The sequence below is a fragment of the Callorhinus ursinus genome, unplaced genomic scaffold (genome assembly GCF_003265705.2).
Source record: "Callorhinus ursinus isolate GAN/ISIS: 27379988/994484 unplaced genomic scaffold, GSC_fseal_2.0 scaffold4, whole genome shotgun sequence".
Taxonomy (NCBI): Eukaryota; Metazoa; Chordata; class Mammalia; order Carnivora; family Otariidae; genus Callorhinus; species Callorhinus ursinus.
Window position 1 is genome coordinate 6628733 of NW_027397066.1, and position 20317 is coordinate 6649049.

Sequence of the window (20317 nt, forward strand, 5' to 3'; positions counted from 1 at the left end):
CGCATTAAGCACTTATCATGCATCAATTTACTTAATCCTCATGGCAACTTTATAAAGTAGGACCAATTAATTGTCTGATAATACAGGTAAAGAAACTGAGACACAGAGGTTTTGGGAACTTGTCCAAAGTCACGTGGCTGGTAGGAGGCAGAGTTGGGATCACCTACAGAGTCTTCTCTGGTTCTTGAGACGTTAAAATTTTCCAAACTAGAAAGAGAACCAAGCCACCACTTTGTAATAGCCCCCTGTTACACCGGGATGCCCAGCACCCTCTTCCCTGACCACGTCCTCCCTTGAGGGCCAGGAGCTTCATCTTCGTTTCTCAGAACCTAGAAGAACACACGTTGAGGTGTTGCGCCAACGTGCTGGTTGGTGTTGAGCCAACGTTTGCTCATTGAGTGAAGGTTTATCTTTGTGAGGCGGGCATGACAGCTGACATATAGCAGAGGAGGACGATGAAGATGATACAGTCACTCAGTGGGAAGCTAGGCCCAGTGAGACCCATGAAGGCAGCAAGGGTCCGCAATTACCGAGAAAGTTCTAAAAGGAAAGAAGGGCCAGCATCTAAGTCATCTCTTGCCCCAACCCTCACGAGGTGGGTCCCACCAAAGGGAAGGTCCAGATAGGGGCTCTCAGGGCAAGAGCAACATGCACAGGGGAACTGGGCCCTGGGTGGGGGTGCGATTGGGGGATGGGGAAGGTCAGGGACACCCAGGATTGGAGATTCTGGGATTTGTTAAAAGTCACATAGAGCTATTGAGAGATATGGAAGTAGAATACATGCTCTCTCACACTGCACGGCTGGCTAAAAATATATATACACTCTTGGATCCAGTCATTTGCCTTTGGGGTATTTATCCTAAGAAAATAGACATATGGTGGAAGAGGCATGGACAAAGATCTTCAAATGTAGTGTGATTTGTACTAATGAGGAAACAGAAACCATCCAGAGGTCCACCCCCAGTTGAATTGCTTCAATAAATACTGGAATATCCAGATGATAATGACATAGGAGTTCACATATTTTAAAAGAATTTTAAACAACAGAAAAATCCTCAGATTATGATTCTAAGGGAAAAGGGCAGGGCATAGAGCTGTATCTCGCATATCCTCATGGACACAGTTTGGTAAATTATAATTCTGTTGAATTAATCTACCCTGGAAAAATTTATGCAAAAATAGCTTATAATGGCTAACTCTGTTTGGGGGAAATATATGATTATTCCTTTACTTGTTATTTTTCAGTCTTTTCCAAATTTTCCACAATAAGCTTTTTTTTTAATTAAAAAAGTCTAAAAGATAGACTTAGCTAAAGCATTGGAGATGCTATGCCTTGAGTCACAAATCATTACTCTTCCCCTATCCCCTGGCAATTTCTAATACCCACACATGCAGATCTTCACCATGTAAGATGTCTTTGCTACACTCTCAGGATGGCATCACCATTCCCCACAGTTGAGCTCACACTGAAGACAAAGGCTGCTCATAGCTGGAATGTGGGGCAGCTGTGAATCTTGGGTTACAGTGCCCAGTGACAGACAACTGAAATGACGAGAGAAATTACCATGATGAGCAACACAGTCACTGTGAGCCGCCGAGCACGTAAGTTGCGGTCCTGAGATAAACACGTGCTGCATTGTTACACAGAGATTAACGTGTACTTGTTACAGACTTCAGTGTTTTGAGTGTTTTTTTCTTTTTTCTTTTGGTTTGTTTTGGTTTCTTCAAAGGCACCACCAACAATTTCAGTGTCAGCAAGTGTGTCCCAGATACTAACTAGTTGAGACCCACTGTCTTACATCGTGACGCCAATATTCAAGCGCTTTGGGGTAGGTGTGGGGATCTGGCTATTCCTTTTCCCTAAAGTCTCCCGATGAAACAGTAACCTGAGCCAAGGTGGAGCTGGAAACACTGTCCCTGATTCGGAAAGAGTCTCTAAAGATGTCTAGGAAGACACCAAAGAAATAGCTGTGAGAAAGAAAGAGACAAAAACAACTCTGTCCGTCCTAGTGGGAAACCCAATCAACCTGCAGGGCTCCTTTCTTTGTCTCTGCCTCTTTTAAATTGTTTTAAAGTGCAGCCTGTCGAAAGGGATTAAACATGGCATTTCCACTCCACATTAAAGTCATTAATGAAAACATTAACTCAAGATGAACAGTGGCCTCTGAAGGTTACTGATGTCAGTTGGAGGTGGACTGTCAGCCTCCAAGAAATCCTTTCTGGGGAATCCTGAGCCACAGGGTTATTCAGCCATTTGGCAGCCATGTACCCACCACCTACTGTCCATCCCACAGTGCTAGGACCACTGGTGGAATAATACAGAGAAGGTCTTTTGTCATTGTTAGTATTTAAAAATCAACTTTACTGACTTAGATTAAATTCTTAGTTAGATTCAATAAAATGTACTGATTTTAATTGTACAGTTTGGTATGTTTTCACAAATTTATACACCCATAAAGCCATGACCACATCAAGATACAGAACATTTCTATCACTCCAAAGTTCCCTTGTGCCCCTTTCCCTAGCTGTAAGCAACCACTGATGAACTCTCCATTACTCTAGATTAGATCAGTCTAGATTAGAAGTCCCTATTGGTGATGGCTATACTTTTTCTAAAAAAAGATTTATTTATCTATTTGAGAGAGAGAGCAAGTGAGCAAGTGCATAGAGGGGCAGAGGGAGAGGGAGAGAGAATCCCAAGCAGACCCCATGCTGAGTGTGGAGCCCGACTCCGGGGCTCAATCCCATGACCCTGAGATCATGATCTGAGATCAGGACCTGAGTCAAAACGAAGAGTCACACATCTAACCAACTGCGCCACCCAGGTGCCCCGGTGATCACTATACTTTTGAGATTCATCCCTGTTGTATATACCATTCCTTTTTAGTATTGAATACTGAGTAGTATTTTGGAATACTGAGTCGTATTCCATTGAATAGATATACCACAGTGTGTTTCTCCATTCATCAGTTGATGGACGTCTGGGCTGTTTCAGTTTGAGCTCTTATGACTAAAGCTGTTGTAAACACTGGGGTCCAGGGTAAATACTCATGAGAAGAATGTCTGGATTGTATGGGTAAAGTTTTTGTGAGAAACTGCCAAACTGTTTTCCAAAGGGTTGTACCATTTCAGATTCCCACCAGCGGTGTATAAAAGTTCTAGGGGCTCCACATCTTCATCAACACTTGGTGTTATCAGCCATTTTGGTATTAATCATCCTTAAGGTGAACAGTGGTATCTCACTGTGGGTTTTAGTTTTAATTTTCCTGGTGCCTTACAGTGTTGCGACTTTTCATTTGTGTATTGATGCTTCTGATAGCTTCTTTTGTAGAATGTCTGCCCAAGTCTTTTGTTCATTTCCAAGTGGGCTCTTGGTCCTGTTTTTATTGTGTTCTAAGAGTCCTTTATATCTTCGGGATTCAAGCCCCTGGTGAGCTGTGTACTCTGTGAATATTTCCCAGTCTGGCCTGCCTTTCCATTTCCTGCACAAGCTCTTTTACATAGCTACAGCTTTTAATTTTGATGAAATTCAATTAATCAATTAAAAAAAATGGTTCACGCTTTTTAATCCCATCTAAGAAATCTCTGCCTACCCCAAGGTTGCAAAGACTTCCCCCTATGTTCCCTCCTAGAAGTTTTATAATTTTAGCTCCTATGGTTCAGTCCATGGTCCATTTTGAGTTAATCTGTATGTGGCATGAGGTAAGAGTTCTTTAGAGTTTTTTTTTCCATGTGAATATCTAGTTTTTATGGTACTTATGGTAAGACTAACTTTCCCCATTGAATTTCTTTGACATCTTTTGTATTTCTGGATTCTATTCTGTTCCATTGGTCTGTATGGCTGTCTTTATGCCAACACCATGCTGTCTTGATTATTATGCAGTGAACATTCTATAGCACTTACTATGTACCAGGTATGGTGCCAAAGCCTTTACATATAGTAATAATTTAATCTCATAACACCTCTACGGGTATGTGGAGGCTCAGAGAGTTTAGCAACCTGCCCAAGGTCATACAGTGGCAGAGCCAGCATTCAAGGTCAGGCATTCTGGTTCCAGAGTCTTGCTCTTAACCCCTGCACTGTACTGCCCCTCCTCACTGGCACATACAGATTTAGCAAAAGGATATATGCAGGCTCCAAGGCTTTTCTTCCTTTGTACGAGGCCCTGACACAGGGACGCTGAGAAGGAGACAGGAGTCCTTGCCCTTGGCGAGTCTTATGGGTTGAATTTTGTCACCCTCCCAACAAAAAAGATAGGTTGAAGTCCTAACCACTGCTACCTCAGAATGTGATTTTTTTTTTTTTTTGGAAATAGGGTCTTTACAGAGGTAATCAAATTCAAGGAGGACATCAGGGTGGGCCCTAGTCCCATGTGACTGGTGCTCTTATAAAAAAGAGGAAATTTGGACCCAGACACACACACGGGGAGAATGCCATGTGAGGATGAAGGCAGGTTTCAGGGTGGTGCTCTCCAAGATGGGGAACACCACGGATCACCAGCAAAGCACCAGATGCTCAGGGAGAGGCCTGGAACAGATTCTCCCTCACAGCCTTAGGAGGACTCTGCCCTCTGATGCCTGGTTCTCAGACTTCTGGCCTCCAGAATGGAGACAATAAATTTCAGTCGCTTCCGCCCCTCTGTGTGTGGTACTTTGCTATGCAGCTCTAGCAAATTAACACGGGGAGCTCACGTCCCATGCAGAGCAGAGCTTGGCACGTTGTTGTTCAATGATGAAACACATGAAGAAAGAAGGAAGGGATGGAGGGAAGGAAGATAGGGTCTAAAATGTCATTTATTTCAAGTGTGACTCAAAGCTGACTTAATGTGCATTTAGAGTATTTTAGAGACATTACTTTATATGAATTTTGTAGGCCAGTCTCTGTCTCTATTGTATTCTTCATGTATATCTCAGTATAAAGTGCATGAAATAACTACTCTGTGCTTGGCAGAATCCCTGACATCTCAGGGACTGCAGAGGCCTCTGAGTCCATTGCTCGACAAGATCCTAAGGGATGTCCTGTTTTTCCTGTCCCATCTCAGGTGGGCCTTTTCTGTTCCGCTCTTCCCGTGAAGTCAGCCTCTGCCTGGCTTATCGTGCTCCTCGTGAGCGTGGGGGCCACGTGGCTGGCTGCGGGGCTCCAGAAGGAGGAAGGGCTATTGGTGGGGGCTCGGCTGCCCTCAGAGCATGCCACCTGGCTGCTCCCAGGCAGGGGGTGTGGATCACAGCACGGGCAGAGCACTCTGTCCAGATTTCAGATGCACCTTTCCACAAGTGGCCTTCATTGAGTCTTACTCAAACACCTGTGGACTGGGTGCTTGTGATGAGCTGGCATTTAACCTGGTGGGACACATGAAGACCAGGGACTGAAGGGGCATGGGTGACAACTACCACAGCCATTTCTTTAAACCTACTGTGCCACACACACACACACACACACACACCCCACTGGGGCAGGATGCCTCCTAGAATGGGGCCAGCACCCAAGTATCCCAAATGGCCGCCCTTGATCTTGACTATTTGGGGGTGGTGGGGTCCCTGAAGAGCCCTCACCACCCAGCCATTCTTGAGTCTCTAGGCAGACACTGGATTATGGCCAAGGCTTCAGTTCTGGAAGGATGGGAGGAAGTGTGGGAATGCACAGTGCCTGGATAGACAACATCTGACTTGTCTATGCCTCCCTGGATGAGACTAATTGAAAAGCAAAGGACGAGTGCCTGGAATGCTGGCCCTCCTTTGAAGTTTCTTGGCTGAAAGCGGCCAGATTCTTAACTGCCGCTCAAGGTTCTCATCTAGGGAGTCAATGTTTAAGTTTTGAAGAAAAACAGGCCCCTGTGGTGGTCACAGGCATCACGGACTCCTCGCCCCCCCGCCCTTATCCCACGCCGCCCCATATGTTACTGTCCCGACCATGATGGTTACACTTTCCTCTTTGCTTTGTGCTTGCGCCTGATGTACTAATATAATCCCATTAAAAGTGGAGACAAACTTGGCTAGAGGCCTTTCGCCACTAGAGCGTCTGGTCCCCAGGCCTGTCCTTGCTCCTACCCAGGTGTCTGGAGTCATCTTTTCATTCACCGTCTCAGGGTTTGCGGGTCACACCCGACAGAAGGGAACGGGAATGGTCTTATTGCCGTGGACTCAGCCCTCTTGGCAGAGAAAAGAATGCAAAGGCAGGCTGCATGAGAAGGAATGTCAGGTTCCGGCATTGCTAGTACTTCTGTTTTACGTCTGCAAGCGCTAATCTTTGAGTTCACAAATCTCTGTCTGAAAAACAGAGACCTTGGGAAGCTGCAGGTATCTGCAAGTTAATGGAGTTTTAAGGTCTCTGTTCAGAAGACAGGGTCTCAGAAATAATTGTCTACTTGGAACAGGCTATCTAAATTGAAAACTAAAAATAATACATTGAAACAAACCTTGTTCAGGAATTTCTATTTAAAAGACGGATGCGTGAGGGGCACCTGGGTGGCTCCATTGGTAGAGCATGCAATTCTTGATTTCAGGGACGTGAGTTCAAGCCCCATGTTGGGCTTGGTGCCTACTTAAAAAACAAAAAGATGAGTGTGTGAGATCTGTGATATCTGTTTGGGCTAAAGTTGTAAGAAATGAAAAAAAAAGCTACTTTTTAAATGATTATCATTCCAGGGTGGTCCACAATCCTTAAGTATAATAAATTTAAATGGTCTTGAGATATTTTAACTGAAGTGCAAAATCAGATATGCATAGGGGCCAAATGGAATAGAAGGGAAGGCTGGCCCCAGACTTGGCTTTTCCAAGTTCTCAAGTCCTGGGAAGTTTTTCCTTGGGTCAAAGCCCTAGCTTCTGCGGCTTCTAAGGGAAATACAACCCCCCTTTGCCTTCTCAAAAAAGGAAAAGTAGTTGGTTCTTTAGCCTGGTGGATGGGTTAGCCTGGTTGATGGGTATTAAGGAGGGCACGTCTTGAATGGAGCACTGGGTGTTATACACAAACAATGAATCACGGAACACTGCATCAAAAACTAAGGATGTACCGTATGGTGACTAACATAACATAATAATAAAAAAAAGAGGTTTATGATCATAAATTTAACTGTTCTCAATTTGGGGCAAGTGGGGAAAAAGTCAGCTCTTAAAGAGAAGGAGTTGAGGAAGAACCACAGGGTGGCCAGCTGCCTGAGAAATCAGTGCTCCACCACCAGGCGCATGGAGCCCAGAGCGCCTGGGGGACAGGTGAGGGGGTGGGGGCAGCTGGCCCTTGGAGCTGGCAACCAAGGAACAAAGGAACAGTGTGAGTCTCCACCAGAGCCCCCAGGAGCTGTGTCTTCACCTTCCTTTGATGGGCGGAGCCGGTGGGACCAGCCCAGATGCAGGGAAGCCAGAGGAAGCTCACAGAGAGATGGGGAGGGAATCGAAAGATGTTTGGTGGGGAATAAAGCATTGGTGGGCTGCAGGGAACAAACCTGCTTGCACGTGTGTCCTTGGCCAAAGTCAGAAATAGAACCACCTGATAAAAAGGTATTATCGGATCTGGGAGTGGGTGGGAGCAGGGACTGCAGGGAAACGGGCTCCAGGGAAAAACTGCCTGTGTGCTTGGGGTGGTCCTCCATGCCCCTCCCGTGAGCAAGAGCCCTCAGAACCAGGGGAGCCCCCACGTGTACATGCATGCTTCCTCTCAAGGCAACAGGTTACAGAAGCGCCTTCTCGAATGATGACATAGGCACCAAATATGAAAAGCTACTCAACCGAAATCATAATTTCTCAGCTCTAGCGGGTGCTGCCGGCTTGGATGGAGCCCTGGCAGCTGCTTGCCACCCCCCCCCCGCCCCAGGAGTTTGGGGGCCAAAGGAGAAATCCGGTTCCTCTTTTGCTTCATGTGGCCCCTCCCCTATGCCAAGGGCAGGCCTTCAAAATTCACATGGCGTTCTCTCGGTATGTGTGTTTGTGTCCAAATTCCCCCCTTTTATTTTTTTTAATGTTTAAAAAAGATTTTATTCATTTGACAGAGAGAGAGTACAAGTAAGGGGAGCGGGAGAGGGAGAAGCAGACTCCCCGACGTGGGGCTCAATCCCAGGACCCTGGAATCATGACCTGAGCTGAAGACGGACACTTAACCGACTGGGCCACCCAGGTGCCCCCAAATTCCCCCCTTTTAATAAGGATGACAATCATAGAGGATTAGTGGTCCCCTTATTCCAGAGTGATCTTATCTTAGCAAATCACATCTGTAATGACTACATTCTGAGGTACTGGGAGTTAGAGCTTCAACATATAAATTTTGTAAGGATGACAAATTCAACCCATAATAATAATTATGGGTACCTGCTTTATGCCAAGTGCTGTGAATTACTGTATAATTCTCATGATAAGACCTGTTGAGGTAGAGATTTGTATTATCTCCACTTTCCCTTAGGGAAAACAGGAACTCAGAAAGGTTAAGTAACTGGCCTGAGGTGACCCAGCTACTGAGCTGAGGGCCACGAGACCACAGAGTCCAAACACCCCACCGCCCTGCTTTGTTGCCCGGACCCACTTTCTCATCCAACAGATCCAGGGTCTTAAGATGAAGCTGTGAACTCTAAAGGTTTTGATTCTGGGTTTGTTCTGGAAGCAGAGCAGGTGGTGGAAACCAGCAGGATTTTTTTTTTTTTTTAACTTCAACACTATGGCCAAGTCCATTCCTGACAACCACACAAACTTACTGTGAAGAATAAGGAGCAAGAAGGACTTTTGTGAATTCCATTTCCCCCGATTTGAAAAAGCAGTGTCTCCACTTCTCGAAGGAATGAGGCTCATGCTCCACAAGCTGCTGCTGACCCAGGTCGCAGCTGCTGCTGACCCAGGTCGCAGCCGCTGCTCGGGCTCGTGGGGCCTGGGTGACCCTCATTGAAAGTTCACTCGGAGACTTAATGCCGCGCCGAGAAAGTCAGTTTGGAAAAACAGCTGTTTCTGCAAGATGCAGTTATTTACAGCTACCGAAGCCGATGAGCAATGCCAGGAGCCAAAGTTAATTGCCAATCAAATGAACAAAAATGTCTTTCTCAAGTTTTTTAGGTCCCAACGCCATTTTAACAGACTGTCAAAATCTTCGGAAGAAGAAAACAAATTGGGAAGTCCCTTTTGATAGGCGGCAGCCTCACAGGGTTGGATGAAACAGTGTCCGTATCTTTGGAAGCAAGGGAATAAAAACTTTGGAAGGGCCGTGGGATTTACTGCGTATTGACTGTCAGCTATGCTGCAGTGGGCCTTCCTGCACTTCGAGGTTTGCTTCCACAACAGTTCTGGAAGGCAGTAGATTCGTCTCCTGGGGCTGCGTCACCACAAACATAGTGGTTGAAAGAAACACAATCTCCTACAGCTCTGAGGATAGAAGTCTAAAACAGGTCTCAGGGGGCAAAAATCACAGCGGTTGGCAGGGCTGTGATCCTTCTGGGGGCTCTAGGCTTTGTTCCTTGTTCCTCTAGGCTCTGTTCCTTGCCTGTCCAGCTTCCGGAGGCCACCTGCTTGCCTCGTGGCTCCTTCCTCCAACAAAGCCAGCAACTGCCACTCCAACCTCTGCTTTTACTCCCACATCTCCTTCTCTGACTCTGACCCCTGCCTCTCTCTTTCACTTTGAAGGACCCTAGTGATGACACTGGGCCACCTGGTTGATCCAGGATAACCTCCCTATCTCCAGATCCTTAACGTCTTCACGCCTGCAAAGCCTCTTTTGCTGTGTAAGGTGACATACTCGTGCTTCCAAGAATCAGGACGGGGACACTGGGAGACCAGGATTCTGCTTACCACAGGTAGGCCTGGTTATGTCCACTTTAAAGACGACAAGTAAATTCAGGGATGTTGGGCAATTTTCGCCAGGCCACTCAGCTAGTAGGTGGGTGGTTGGGATTTGAATTCAAAGGTGCCGGCCCCACAGCCTCAGCTCTTTCTCCCCCAAACACATTGTTCCATCTCAGACTCCCAGCCTCACGTTGGAGTTAATCTCGAGGTACTCCGGGGATGAGGGTGAAGGCTACCATGTTAAGAACTACTCCCAGTGGACTATTCTGCATCTCCAGTTCCTGTAGATGAAACAGTGGGAGGGATGCAGATGACCGGGTACGTGTGCATGGGACCAGTGGACAGACTCCCCAGTGCACTGCCCTTGGCTTCACCTGACTAACGACTGCTGGACCTTCAGTGCTCGCCTTCCTGGGCCCTCTTCCAGGAAGCCCTCCCAGGAGAGTTCATCCCAGTGTTGCACGTGGTACATGTCTGTTTCTGGCTCTTTCTCTCTAGAACAAGACAACTTCACTGGTGACCTCCTGGCACAAGCAGGATATGGGTGTAGAATGAACGCAGGCATGAATGAATGACGCCTCCATGAGCGCTATGAAGCCGCTGCTCCCCAAAGTGGGCCCACACGGAGGTCCCTGCTTCTCTAGAATGCACGTGCCAGGTGACCGTGGTCCATCGTGCTCCACACTTGAAGGCGGCAGCAGGCCGACTCCCCGTCTGAGTTTACAAAAGTCCCCTCTATGGGCAAGGACAGTGCCCTTTTATTTATTTATTTGAGCGAGAGAGTGTGCGTGAGCTGGGGTGGGGGAGGGGCAGAGAGAGAGAGCACCTCAGGCAGAGTCCCTGCTGAGCGTGGGGCCCCATGTGTGGCTCAATCCCAGGACCCCGAGATCATGATCTGAGCTGAAATCAAGAGTCTGATGCTCAACTGACTGAGCCACCCAGGCAAGGGGCAGTGTCCTTATTACTGAAATGGGGAAATTGAGGCAGAGACCTGTTGAATAACTTCCCCAGGGTCACGCAGCTCAAAAGGGACGGAGCAGGGATCAGAATCCAGGCGGTGTGGCTCTGCCATCCAAGCTCCGAGGGGACACGCTCAAGAGCCCCTCCCCGCAGACAGCGGTGAGAGAACTGACCATACAGCCAATTTCTGAAGAGCCACAGAGCCTGCACGGCTGGTGTTCGGTCACAGGGGCGATGACCAGCATGCACTTACACTTCAACAAAACATGTCTCAGACAAGAAGGAAGGAAAGTAAAATGGAAAGCAAGTCTGGCACAAGGTCATGTGAACAAAAGCAGGGTGACTACTGCGTAAGAACAGAACACACCTGCGCACAGAAAAGCCAAGGGGAGATTTTGCCAAATGTATGTATGTTTGTAGATTTCTTCTTCGGTTCTTCCTGCTTTTCTGAATTGTACACATGCACCCTAATGAGCTCGTGATGATTCCTTACAACAACAAAATACCTTACCGACCCCCAGCCCCCAAACAAACCCTGTTGTTCCCCACCATTTCCATTCCAGACTGTGCGTTTCCATGGATCAACGTAAGCATGCATAGCCACATCGGGGGTGTGGGGCGTAACTCAAAACCAGAATTTTGTGAAACTCCCAGATTGTGAAATGGTGAGATGTTTTCCTCTAACAAAAAGACAGTGAGTGAAAGGAGGAGACGCACATCAGTCCTCAACACTTTCCTGACACCCATCTTTAGAAGCATCTTGTTAGAATGACCCACTATGAGCAAGGAGCAAAATAGAGCGTTCTGTTGAAGGCGAGTCAGAAATGGGACTGGAAGTCTCTGCACGTCTGCACTGCACCGATCCCGTCAGCAGAATTTGGTGCGAGAGAGGGAATAAATGAGCTCCTCCGTGAAGGTCTGAGAACCTCACTCTGATTCTACCCTCCCCTCTACCCTTTGGAAAGGAGCCCCGTCACGGACGGTTTGCCTACAGTGTGAGGCAGAGACCACATACCTACAAGGTAGAAGAGAATCAGACGTCTAAAAGGGGAAACTGAAGCTCACAGAGGTTGAGAGCATTGTCCAGCATCTCACGGCCAAACAATTCTAGAGCCACGATTCAAATCTCGTCTGGTCTGATGGCCCCAACCTGTGCAGTTTCTGCGAAATTCTGAAGTCCCCTAACTCCCTCCCTGCAGCATGTTGATTGTGCATCTTTGAGGCTGAGAAAGGAGGATGAACTCTGTGTCTTCCTTTGGACACTCTTGCTTACTATTAAAGTCACGCTCTGTTACACCGACCGACCGGAATGTCCTCTCTCCTTCCCTTTGCCTGCAAACTCCTACATATTTGGGGTAGAAAGATGACAGCTAATGGTTTGGAAATATTTTAAAGTCATGGCAATGGGCCTTCGGCTCACAGGGACACTGATCTGGACCCCCAGGGAGAAGCTGCCCTTTTTACTGGGTGCTCGATCATCTGTGACCAGGCGAGCGTTCAAAGGAGGGAGCTATTTCTGAAAAGAAAGACAATAGGAGAGCAAAATATAGATAATATTCTCCAGATGGGTGAAACATCTTAAAATTCAGACACCTATGGAGCGACAAAGGACATGCTCCTTTAAAGGCAAGCATGCTTGCTGCCTGGGGGGCCCCATGGCGTTGTTCACCCCACTATGATGTTCTCAGGAATAACCCCCAGTTTACTTACGGAGAAGATGGCGGCCAAAGTCTCGATGCCACCGGTGCTCAAGGTGATGTATGGGATCTTTTCTGGTGAGATCCCAGCTTTTCCAAAGATGCTATTGGTGTAGAACCAAATCTATAATGCAGGAAAGAAAAACAAGGGAGAGTCGGTGAAAGGCATCTATTTCCAAAATTAAATTCAGGTGCAAGGTGGTCTCTGAGATTTGCTGCTACATCCAGCATGGAGCTGTGTGGTGTGGCCCACTATTTGTTTCCTTCCTTCTCTCACCTTTGCCCCTTCTTCATTACTAACAGAACTACGGTACTGGGAGCAACACATGCTGAGCTCATTGTGGCGATGAGATAGGAACAGAAATCTCTTTAAAATAAGCTTTCCACCAACGAGGTGTGATCCCATTTTTTGCCCTTCCTCCTTTCTGCTGTCAGGATGGTGAACATGATGCTGGAGTTTCAGCAGCCCTCTTGGATCACTAGGTGACCTCAGGACAGCATGGTAGCCCCCATGGTAACTTTGTGAGAAACTGAAAAGGTTCCTGATCTACAAGACAATTTACTGTCATCCACTAGAAAACTGGTACAATAAATCTATAGTGGGGACAAGGTGAATGATGTCCTGAGGGTTGTGCAACACACAGCCTGCACAACTACGCATAGAGCCCCTGCTTTGGGATGGAAGCCACCTGTTCATAAGCGAGAGCAAGAAGTTGGAAGGAGCCTGTGTCCCTGCTCACTAGAGTGATTCTATAATTCATTAACCAAACCTGGGCACCTTTGAGAGTGTTAATAATTAGTTCGGAACAAGAGGCATAAATCTGGATTGCCCTGGGCAAACCAGGATGTGTGGTCCTGGGACTGCTGTACCGCCCTGCCCAATTTCCCTCAATGTCAAGTTAGGTCAGTGTGGAGGTTTCTGCCACTTGAGGCCAAACCTAACCCTAATGACACTCATGGGGCATCGGGCAATCACTGACTGGAGGTTGGAGACCTGGCTCCATGCTGAACTGGCTGTGTGACCTCAAGTAATTCACTCTGTCCTGCCACGCCCCTCCTGTGGAGTGTCCGGACTGGGTAAGAATTGTCACTGTTCACGCCCCTCCTGTGGAGTGCCCGGATTGGGTAAGAATTGTCACTATTTACTTAAAATTTCGGGTCCATAGGCTGGACACGAGTCATTTGTGTCTTCCCAATCGCAGCCATTTTCTTAAAGAGCACGAATTTGTTAAATATAGAAAACCAAGCTGTCCTTTACACGACATCTGACGAGGAAACCCGCCACCTTCGGGGGCCTTGGAGGCATTTACACCCTGATCGTTATTAAGCAGAAACATTAGAGCTCGTTGCCTATAACTTGTCAGGCCCAACGGTGGCTGGTCATGCTCTTTGCATTTGGCTCTTACTTCACTTTGGGAAAAAGCTCTCATTTCTACAAATTTGTCTTGTTACCGGCATTTGTTTAGCAAAATGTTTTTCATGCACTTGGGGGGGAAGATCCAGTTTAGGAACTATACATATCTACAGATGGCTTATCTTTTAGCGAGGGGAGTATCTTCATAAAGTTATAGGCACACTCAGAGGCCAGTAAAAACGACTGCATGTATTTCTGTGAGCTTGTGGGCACTGATGCATCTCTCGGCAAAATGCGTTTTAAGGTTCTCCTAAGACAAAGATCCTCTTGCCCAGTGTCTGGCCCACATTTGACTGAGCTGATAGATTAGAATTTTTAGATTCTACCTTTGCTTCCACATTCACCGAGTACAGAAGTGGCTCCTGATAAATTCATTCTTAGGGCTGTGACAGAAGCTAAAATTGTTCCAGAAAACCCCAATCTTCACCAGATTTGTCTGTATAATCTCCTCCCCTTTGGAAAGTAACTGTGATCTTCAGAGTTGGATCAAAGGGGCTTAAACGCCTTTCTTAACCTTTACCCAGATTCACTGATTTTTAATAGCCAAGGCTCTATGGGCCCCTTCCATCCCCCAGAATACTCTGCTGCCTCCGTCTGAACCCAGGGCTGCCAGCCCCTGGTTGATTCCACGGGGTACGTGCTCTCCTGTGGGAGATGTGCGTGCCCTGGCCCCCCCCCGTGGCCTCCTTCCTGCTCCTCACACCCCCTGCAACCTTCCCTGCTTCAAATTCTTCCTGAAACCCCAAGGTTAAAGAAGAAGGTCGCACTGCATAAAATTACATGCTCATTGTGGGGGGGGGTTGCTTACGAAAGTGGCTCTGGAGTCATTTCATAGCAAATGCATTTATCCCTCGAGAGGCAGAAATCAGCCCTTTGGACCATCTCCCCCATTCCAGGGCTTGCGAGGAGGTCCTGCTGGGCTGCTCCCAGGAGGGAGTGGGGGGAGGAGGCCTGCCCATCACACAAATTGCCTGTCTCCTTCTGCCGGCTCCAGAAGCCATTTCTCTCCGGCTGAGGCATCTTATAGAGCAGGCGGGTAGCGGCCTCTGCCTCTGTCCCACTGAGGCTTAGGTGATCTGGCAGTTCGAGGGCGTTATACACCATGGAAGCACCGGGAAAAGGTGGGGTGTGTCCTGCAGCAAACCCGCCCCGAGGAGTAGGCTTTGTGTTGGATCTCATCCATGACACCATCACGCTCTCAGGTTGCCGATAGTCTCCTCCCTTGGGGACGGACGGCGGACTGGAAGGAGCCACAGTTTGGAGGCGTGAACACCTGATTTCAACCCCAGGGCTGCCTCTGGGGAACTGTGGGTCTGTAGGCAAGGGACTACATGTATCTAAAGAAGGTAAAAAAAAAAAAAATCTGTCTTTCAGGGTGGTTGTAAAAATGTTTAAAGTGACAAAGTAAACCATCTTTAAAAGATTTTATTTTAGAGAGAGAGCGAGCTCGTGTGCAAGTGTGAGTGGGGGGGGGCAGAGGGGGAGGGAGAGGGACAAGCAGACTCCACACTGAGCGTGGGGCCCGATCTCAAGACCTTGAGACCATGACATGAGTCAGGCCCTTAACCCACTGAGCCACCCAGGTGCCCCAAGCATCTTTTATAGAATTGGTACATAACAAATGGGGGGGTATCATTCTAGAAGATTTCCATCTCTCTACTGAGACACCATGGCTCTTTGGTAAAGGAAAATGTCAGTTATGCACATGCGTTGTGGAGGAAGGCCCTCTGGGGCTGCTTCTCAGCCTGCTTCTTGACTGCCTGCCTCCAGGGCCCCAAAGCCCTCCTTCCTAACTCCTGACACAGTGTGTTAGAGACCTAGCATAACACGCGTCATCATTTTCAACTCTCTCAACAGCTTGTGAAGGTGACATTGCCTTAGGATCAGAGAGACCACACACAGCCGGTAAGGCCAAGCAGGGTGCAGACCCAGGCCTGTTTGCTTCCGGCCCCATGGTTCTTCCGCTGCTCGGGCTATGCTGGGGCTGTCTGTGCCCCTGACTGACTGGAGATTCCTCTTCCATCCATCATCTGCAACACCACCCCCCCCGCCGCCGTAACCAGGAGGCTCCTCGCTGGTGAGAGACAGAACATTCGCACAAAAGTCTGACTTTCATGCAAAGGACAAACTGCTCAGGAGGAAGACAGTTGCAGAAAATAAGGCATTTTAAGTGACAGGTCTAATTTTGGAGGAGGGAATTTGAAAGTCATTGTGAGAAGGAGGGAAAAAACAACCCCACACTGATAAGGAATTTAGAAACAACTAAATGTTAAATCCAACTTCTGCTTGATTTCTAAGGTATGCAGAAACTATTTGTCGACTTCTTAGCGAAAGTGCACTGGGCAATATGTAATGTTCACTTACTATGGTGAATGTCACCTGGGGATAGTTGTCCCCCCAGGGCACACTTGGCAACGTCTGAAGACATTTTTGGTTGTCACAGCCGGTGGGGTAGCCTACTGTCATCTGGCGGCTGCGGCCAGGGTGCTGTGAAACGTTCTATTGTACGCAGGACAGCCCCCCGTGACAAGGGATTTTCTGGCCCCCAATGTGCATAGTGCTGAGGCTGAGAGGCTGAGAATGGCTGGGTTAGTGCAGGCACCTGGGCCTTAGACGAAGTCTGGCCAAGCCTGGGCAGGTGCTCCGGGGCAGGAGCCCAAATAATTTCTGGGACAGTTAACGGAGGAAAGCAAGTTTTAAAGGGCATTTGAAGTTTTTCATCTGGTAGACAGCACTCCTCCTTGTCCCGTGCATTATTTGAATCGAGAGGCAAGAGGCGCTGGGGAGAACTGGACCGAAGCACAGGGCTCTGATGCTGAGGTGGCTGCCAACCAGTGTTTGTCCTTTTGTAGGTAAAAGAAAGGGTGTAAGACTTGTCCTATTGGCTGCCTAGGGATGACCTTGGGACACAGCCCAGTGACACATATGGGGATGCTCAAAGGGGGCCTTAGGGACCCTCCCTGCTCAGGGCTCAAGCGGCCAGACCTTGTGGCCAAATGGCTGGGGCTCAAATCCCCTTTCTACCACTTGTAGCTGTGTGACCTAGGGAAAGTCTCTTAACGTCTCTGTGCCTAACAGTGGTGTCTAACTCACAGGACAGACACGGGGACAACTTCTGGCTCACGTTAGGTGCTAAATGAATGTTTGCTTTATTATTATTACAGCTGAGCAGACAGAGGCTGGGTGAGGGTAGCGATTGGCCTAGGCTTCCCACTGCAGGCTTGTGGTCACAGTGAGACAGACAGTCAGGCCTCTGGATAAGGGTCCAGAGCTTTTTGCTCCATGTCAAGTTAAGCATGCCAAGCGGGAAATATTACTTCTGACTTAAAGATTAAAAATAATCCTAAACAAACAATAAATAGAAGGAGACTACCTCAGCATAATAAAGGCCATACATGACAAGCCCAGAGCTAACATCATACTCAGCTAATATCATATCATAATATCATCATACTCATCAAACTGAAAGCTTTTCCTCTAACATCAGAAACAAGACAACGATGCCCACTCTCACCACTTCTAGTCAATGCAGTACTGGAAGTCCTAGCCAATGCAATTAGACAAGAAAAGGAAAGAAAAGTCACCCAAAGCAGAAAGGAAGAAGTAAAATCATCACTATTTGCAAATGACATGATCTTAAATGTAGAAAACCCTGAAGATAGTGCGCGCGCGTGCGCATGCGTGCGCGCGCGCACGTGCGCGCACACACACACACACACATTGTTAGAACTAATAAATTCGGTAAAGTTGCAGGATACAGAATCAACATACAAAAATCAGTTGTGTTTTGGGTGCCTGGGTGGCTCAGTCGTTAGGCGTCTGCCTTCAGCTCAGATCATGATCCCAGGGTCCTGGGATTGAGCCCTGCATCAGGCTCCCTGCTCAGCGGGAAGCCTGCTTTTCCCTCTCCCACTCCCCCTGCTTGTGTTCCCTCTCTTGCTGTGTCTCTCTTTGTCTCTGTCAAATAAAAAAATGAGAAAATAAAAATCTTTAAAAAATAAAGAAAAAAACAAAAATCAGTTGTGTTTCTATATACTAACAATGAACCATCTGAAAGGGAAATTATGAAAATAATTGTATTTACAATAGCATAAAAAATACTTGGGCATAAAGTTAGCTAAGGAAATGAAAGACTTTTGCACTGAAAACTAAAAAACACTAAGGAAATAAATTAAATACACAAATAAATGGAAAAATATTCCGTTCATAGATTAGGAGATTTAATATTATTAAAATGGCCACACTACCCAAAATGATCTACAGATTCAATGCCATCCCTATGAAAATCCCAATGGCATATTTTCCAGAAATAGAAAAAAAAATCCTAAAATTTGTCTGGAACCATATCTTTAAAAAGAACAAAACTGAAGGCATCCTATTTCTCTTTTCAAAATATATTACAAAGCAACAGTAATTAAAACAGTGTGATACTGACATAAAGACAGACATATAAACTAAGGAAACAGAATAGAGATACCAGAAATAAACCCATATGTGGTCCACTAATTGCCAAAGGGTGCCAAGAATGTTCAATGGGGAAAGGATAGTCTGGCAAATGGTGTTGGAAAAATTGGATACCCACATCCAAAGGAATGAAAACGGATGCTAATCTTCACTCAAAATGGATTAAGATTTTAAACACAAGAACTGGAAAAATCCTAGAAGAAAACATAGGAGAAAAACTTTGTAACATTGTTCTTGGCAATGATTTTTTTTTTTTTGGAGACGACAACAAAAGCAAAAATCAACAAGTGTGACTACATCAGACTAAAAAGTTTCTTCACAGCGAAAAAAAATAATCGACAGAGTGGAAAGGCAATCTACAGCATGGGAGAAAATATTGGCAAACCATATATCTGATAAGGGGTTAATCACCAAAATATATAAGGAACTCCTACATCTCAATAGCAAAACAAAATAAGTTAAAACAAAACCCCCAAAAGCCTCCAAACAACTCCATTAAAAAATGGGCAAAGGACTTGAACAGACATTTCCCAAAGAAGACCTACAAATGGCCAACAGACACACATGAAAAGACACTTGACATCACTCATCAGAGAAACGCAAATCGAAACCACAGCAAGATATCAATCACCTCACACCTGCTAGGATGTCTATTATGAAAAAAAAAAGTGCTGGTGAGGATGTGGAAGAATTAGATCCCCTGCACACCGTCAGTGGGAATGCAAACTGGTGCAGCCACTCTGGAAAATGGTATGAAGATTCCTCAAAAAATCAGAACTGCAATATGAGTCAGCATCCCACTTCTGGGTTTTTATCCAGATCGAAATCAGGATCTCGAAGAGTTATCTGCACTCCCATGTTCAATGCAGCAATATTCACAGTAGCCAAGGTGTGGAAATATCCTAAACGTCTGTCGGTGGACTAATGGATAAAGAGAATGTGGTATGTGTACGCATGATGGAATATTATCCGGCCTTGAAAAGGAAGGATATCCTGCAGCATGTGACCGCATGGATGAACCTGGTGGACACCATGCCGAGGGAAAAAGCTGATCACCAATACTGTACGCTTGCACTTTCATGAAGTAGCTAAAGTAGCCAAACTCACAGAAGCAGGGAGCGGAGTGGTGGTTGCTAGGGGTTGTGGGAGGAGGAAGTGGGGGGCTGCCAATCAACAGGTGCAAAGTTTCAGTGAAGCAAGATATATACGCTCTGCAGATGGGCCGTAGGACACCGTGTCTACAGTTCACAATCCGGCATTGTGCACCCGAACGTTTGTTAAGGAGGTAGATCTCACATTAAATGTGCTCATGACAATAGCAAAACAGACGAAAGGCAGTCACCAGGAGGAGGGTGGGATACCTGCTAGCTAAGACCTCCCCAGGGCTGGCCCTTGGAGCCGACGAGATGGTTTCTCCCCATCCCATGCCGATGCAGTGGGGTTTACAGATACACCCTAGTGGGATTTATGTAGGAAGTTACATAGAGAATGCAAATTGGAAAATTGTGTCCCAGGAGAGGAGAGAATTCTGTTTAGAAATGTCATGGTTCTCAATCCAAATGCCTCATTAAATACAGATTCCGTATGTGGCTTTTACTACTCGAAATGTTAGCTCTAAGAAACGGATCTGCCCCCTCTCTACCTTCTCAGAACAGGGAGGGCGGCTTTGAGCCTGGAGGTGCAAAGAGGAGGAAGGGGCAGCCCCTGTCCAAGGCCATGCCCTTGGCCCAGGCCCCTCCTCCTCCTGCTGACTTTAACCAGACCAAGGAAAAAGGTAAAAACAAGTAAGTTGCAAGATGATTTCATTTCATCCCAATGTTTCCAAAAATAGAATCAAGAGTAGTTGAAATGCGGCAAGACACGATGGGTAGAACTTTCCATGCTGTCACCTTTCCCTCTCCGGACAGGGATGCCTCCCCTTCTATGTCACCTCCCCAAACATACCCCAAACGCCCTCCCTGCGGACTTTCAGGGGATGCCAGGCTCATGAATGCAGAGGAGCTGTTTTGTCTGGGGCTCTGTGGAAGGT

At 46.9% G+C, this 20317-nt stretch overlaps 1 protein-coding gene across 3 annotated transcripts in view; it reads right to left on the reverse strand.

Annotated features, from left to right (window-relative positions):
- Window positions 1-20317, reverse strand: part of SLC2A9 (solute carrier family 2 member 9) — a 228784-nt gene that overhangs the window by 42647 nt on the left and 165820 nt on the right. For all 3 annotated transcript variants that reach the window (XM_073891428.1, XM_025887600.2, XM_025887599.2), the window contains one exon: window positions 12424-12534. In XM_073891428.1, coding sequence (XP_073747529.1) covers window positions 12424-12534 — 111 coding nt within the window. The remainder of the gene's footprint in view (window positions 1-12423; window positions 12535-20317) is intronic.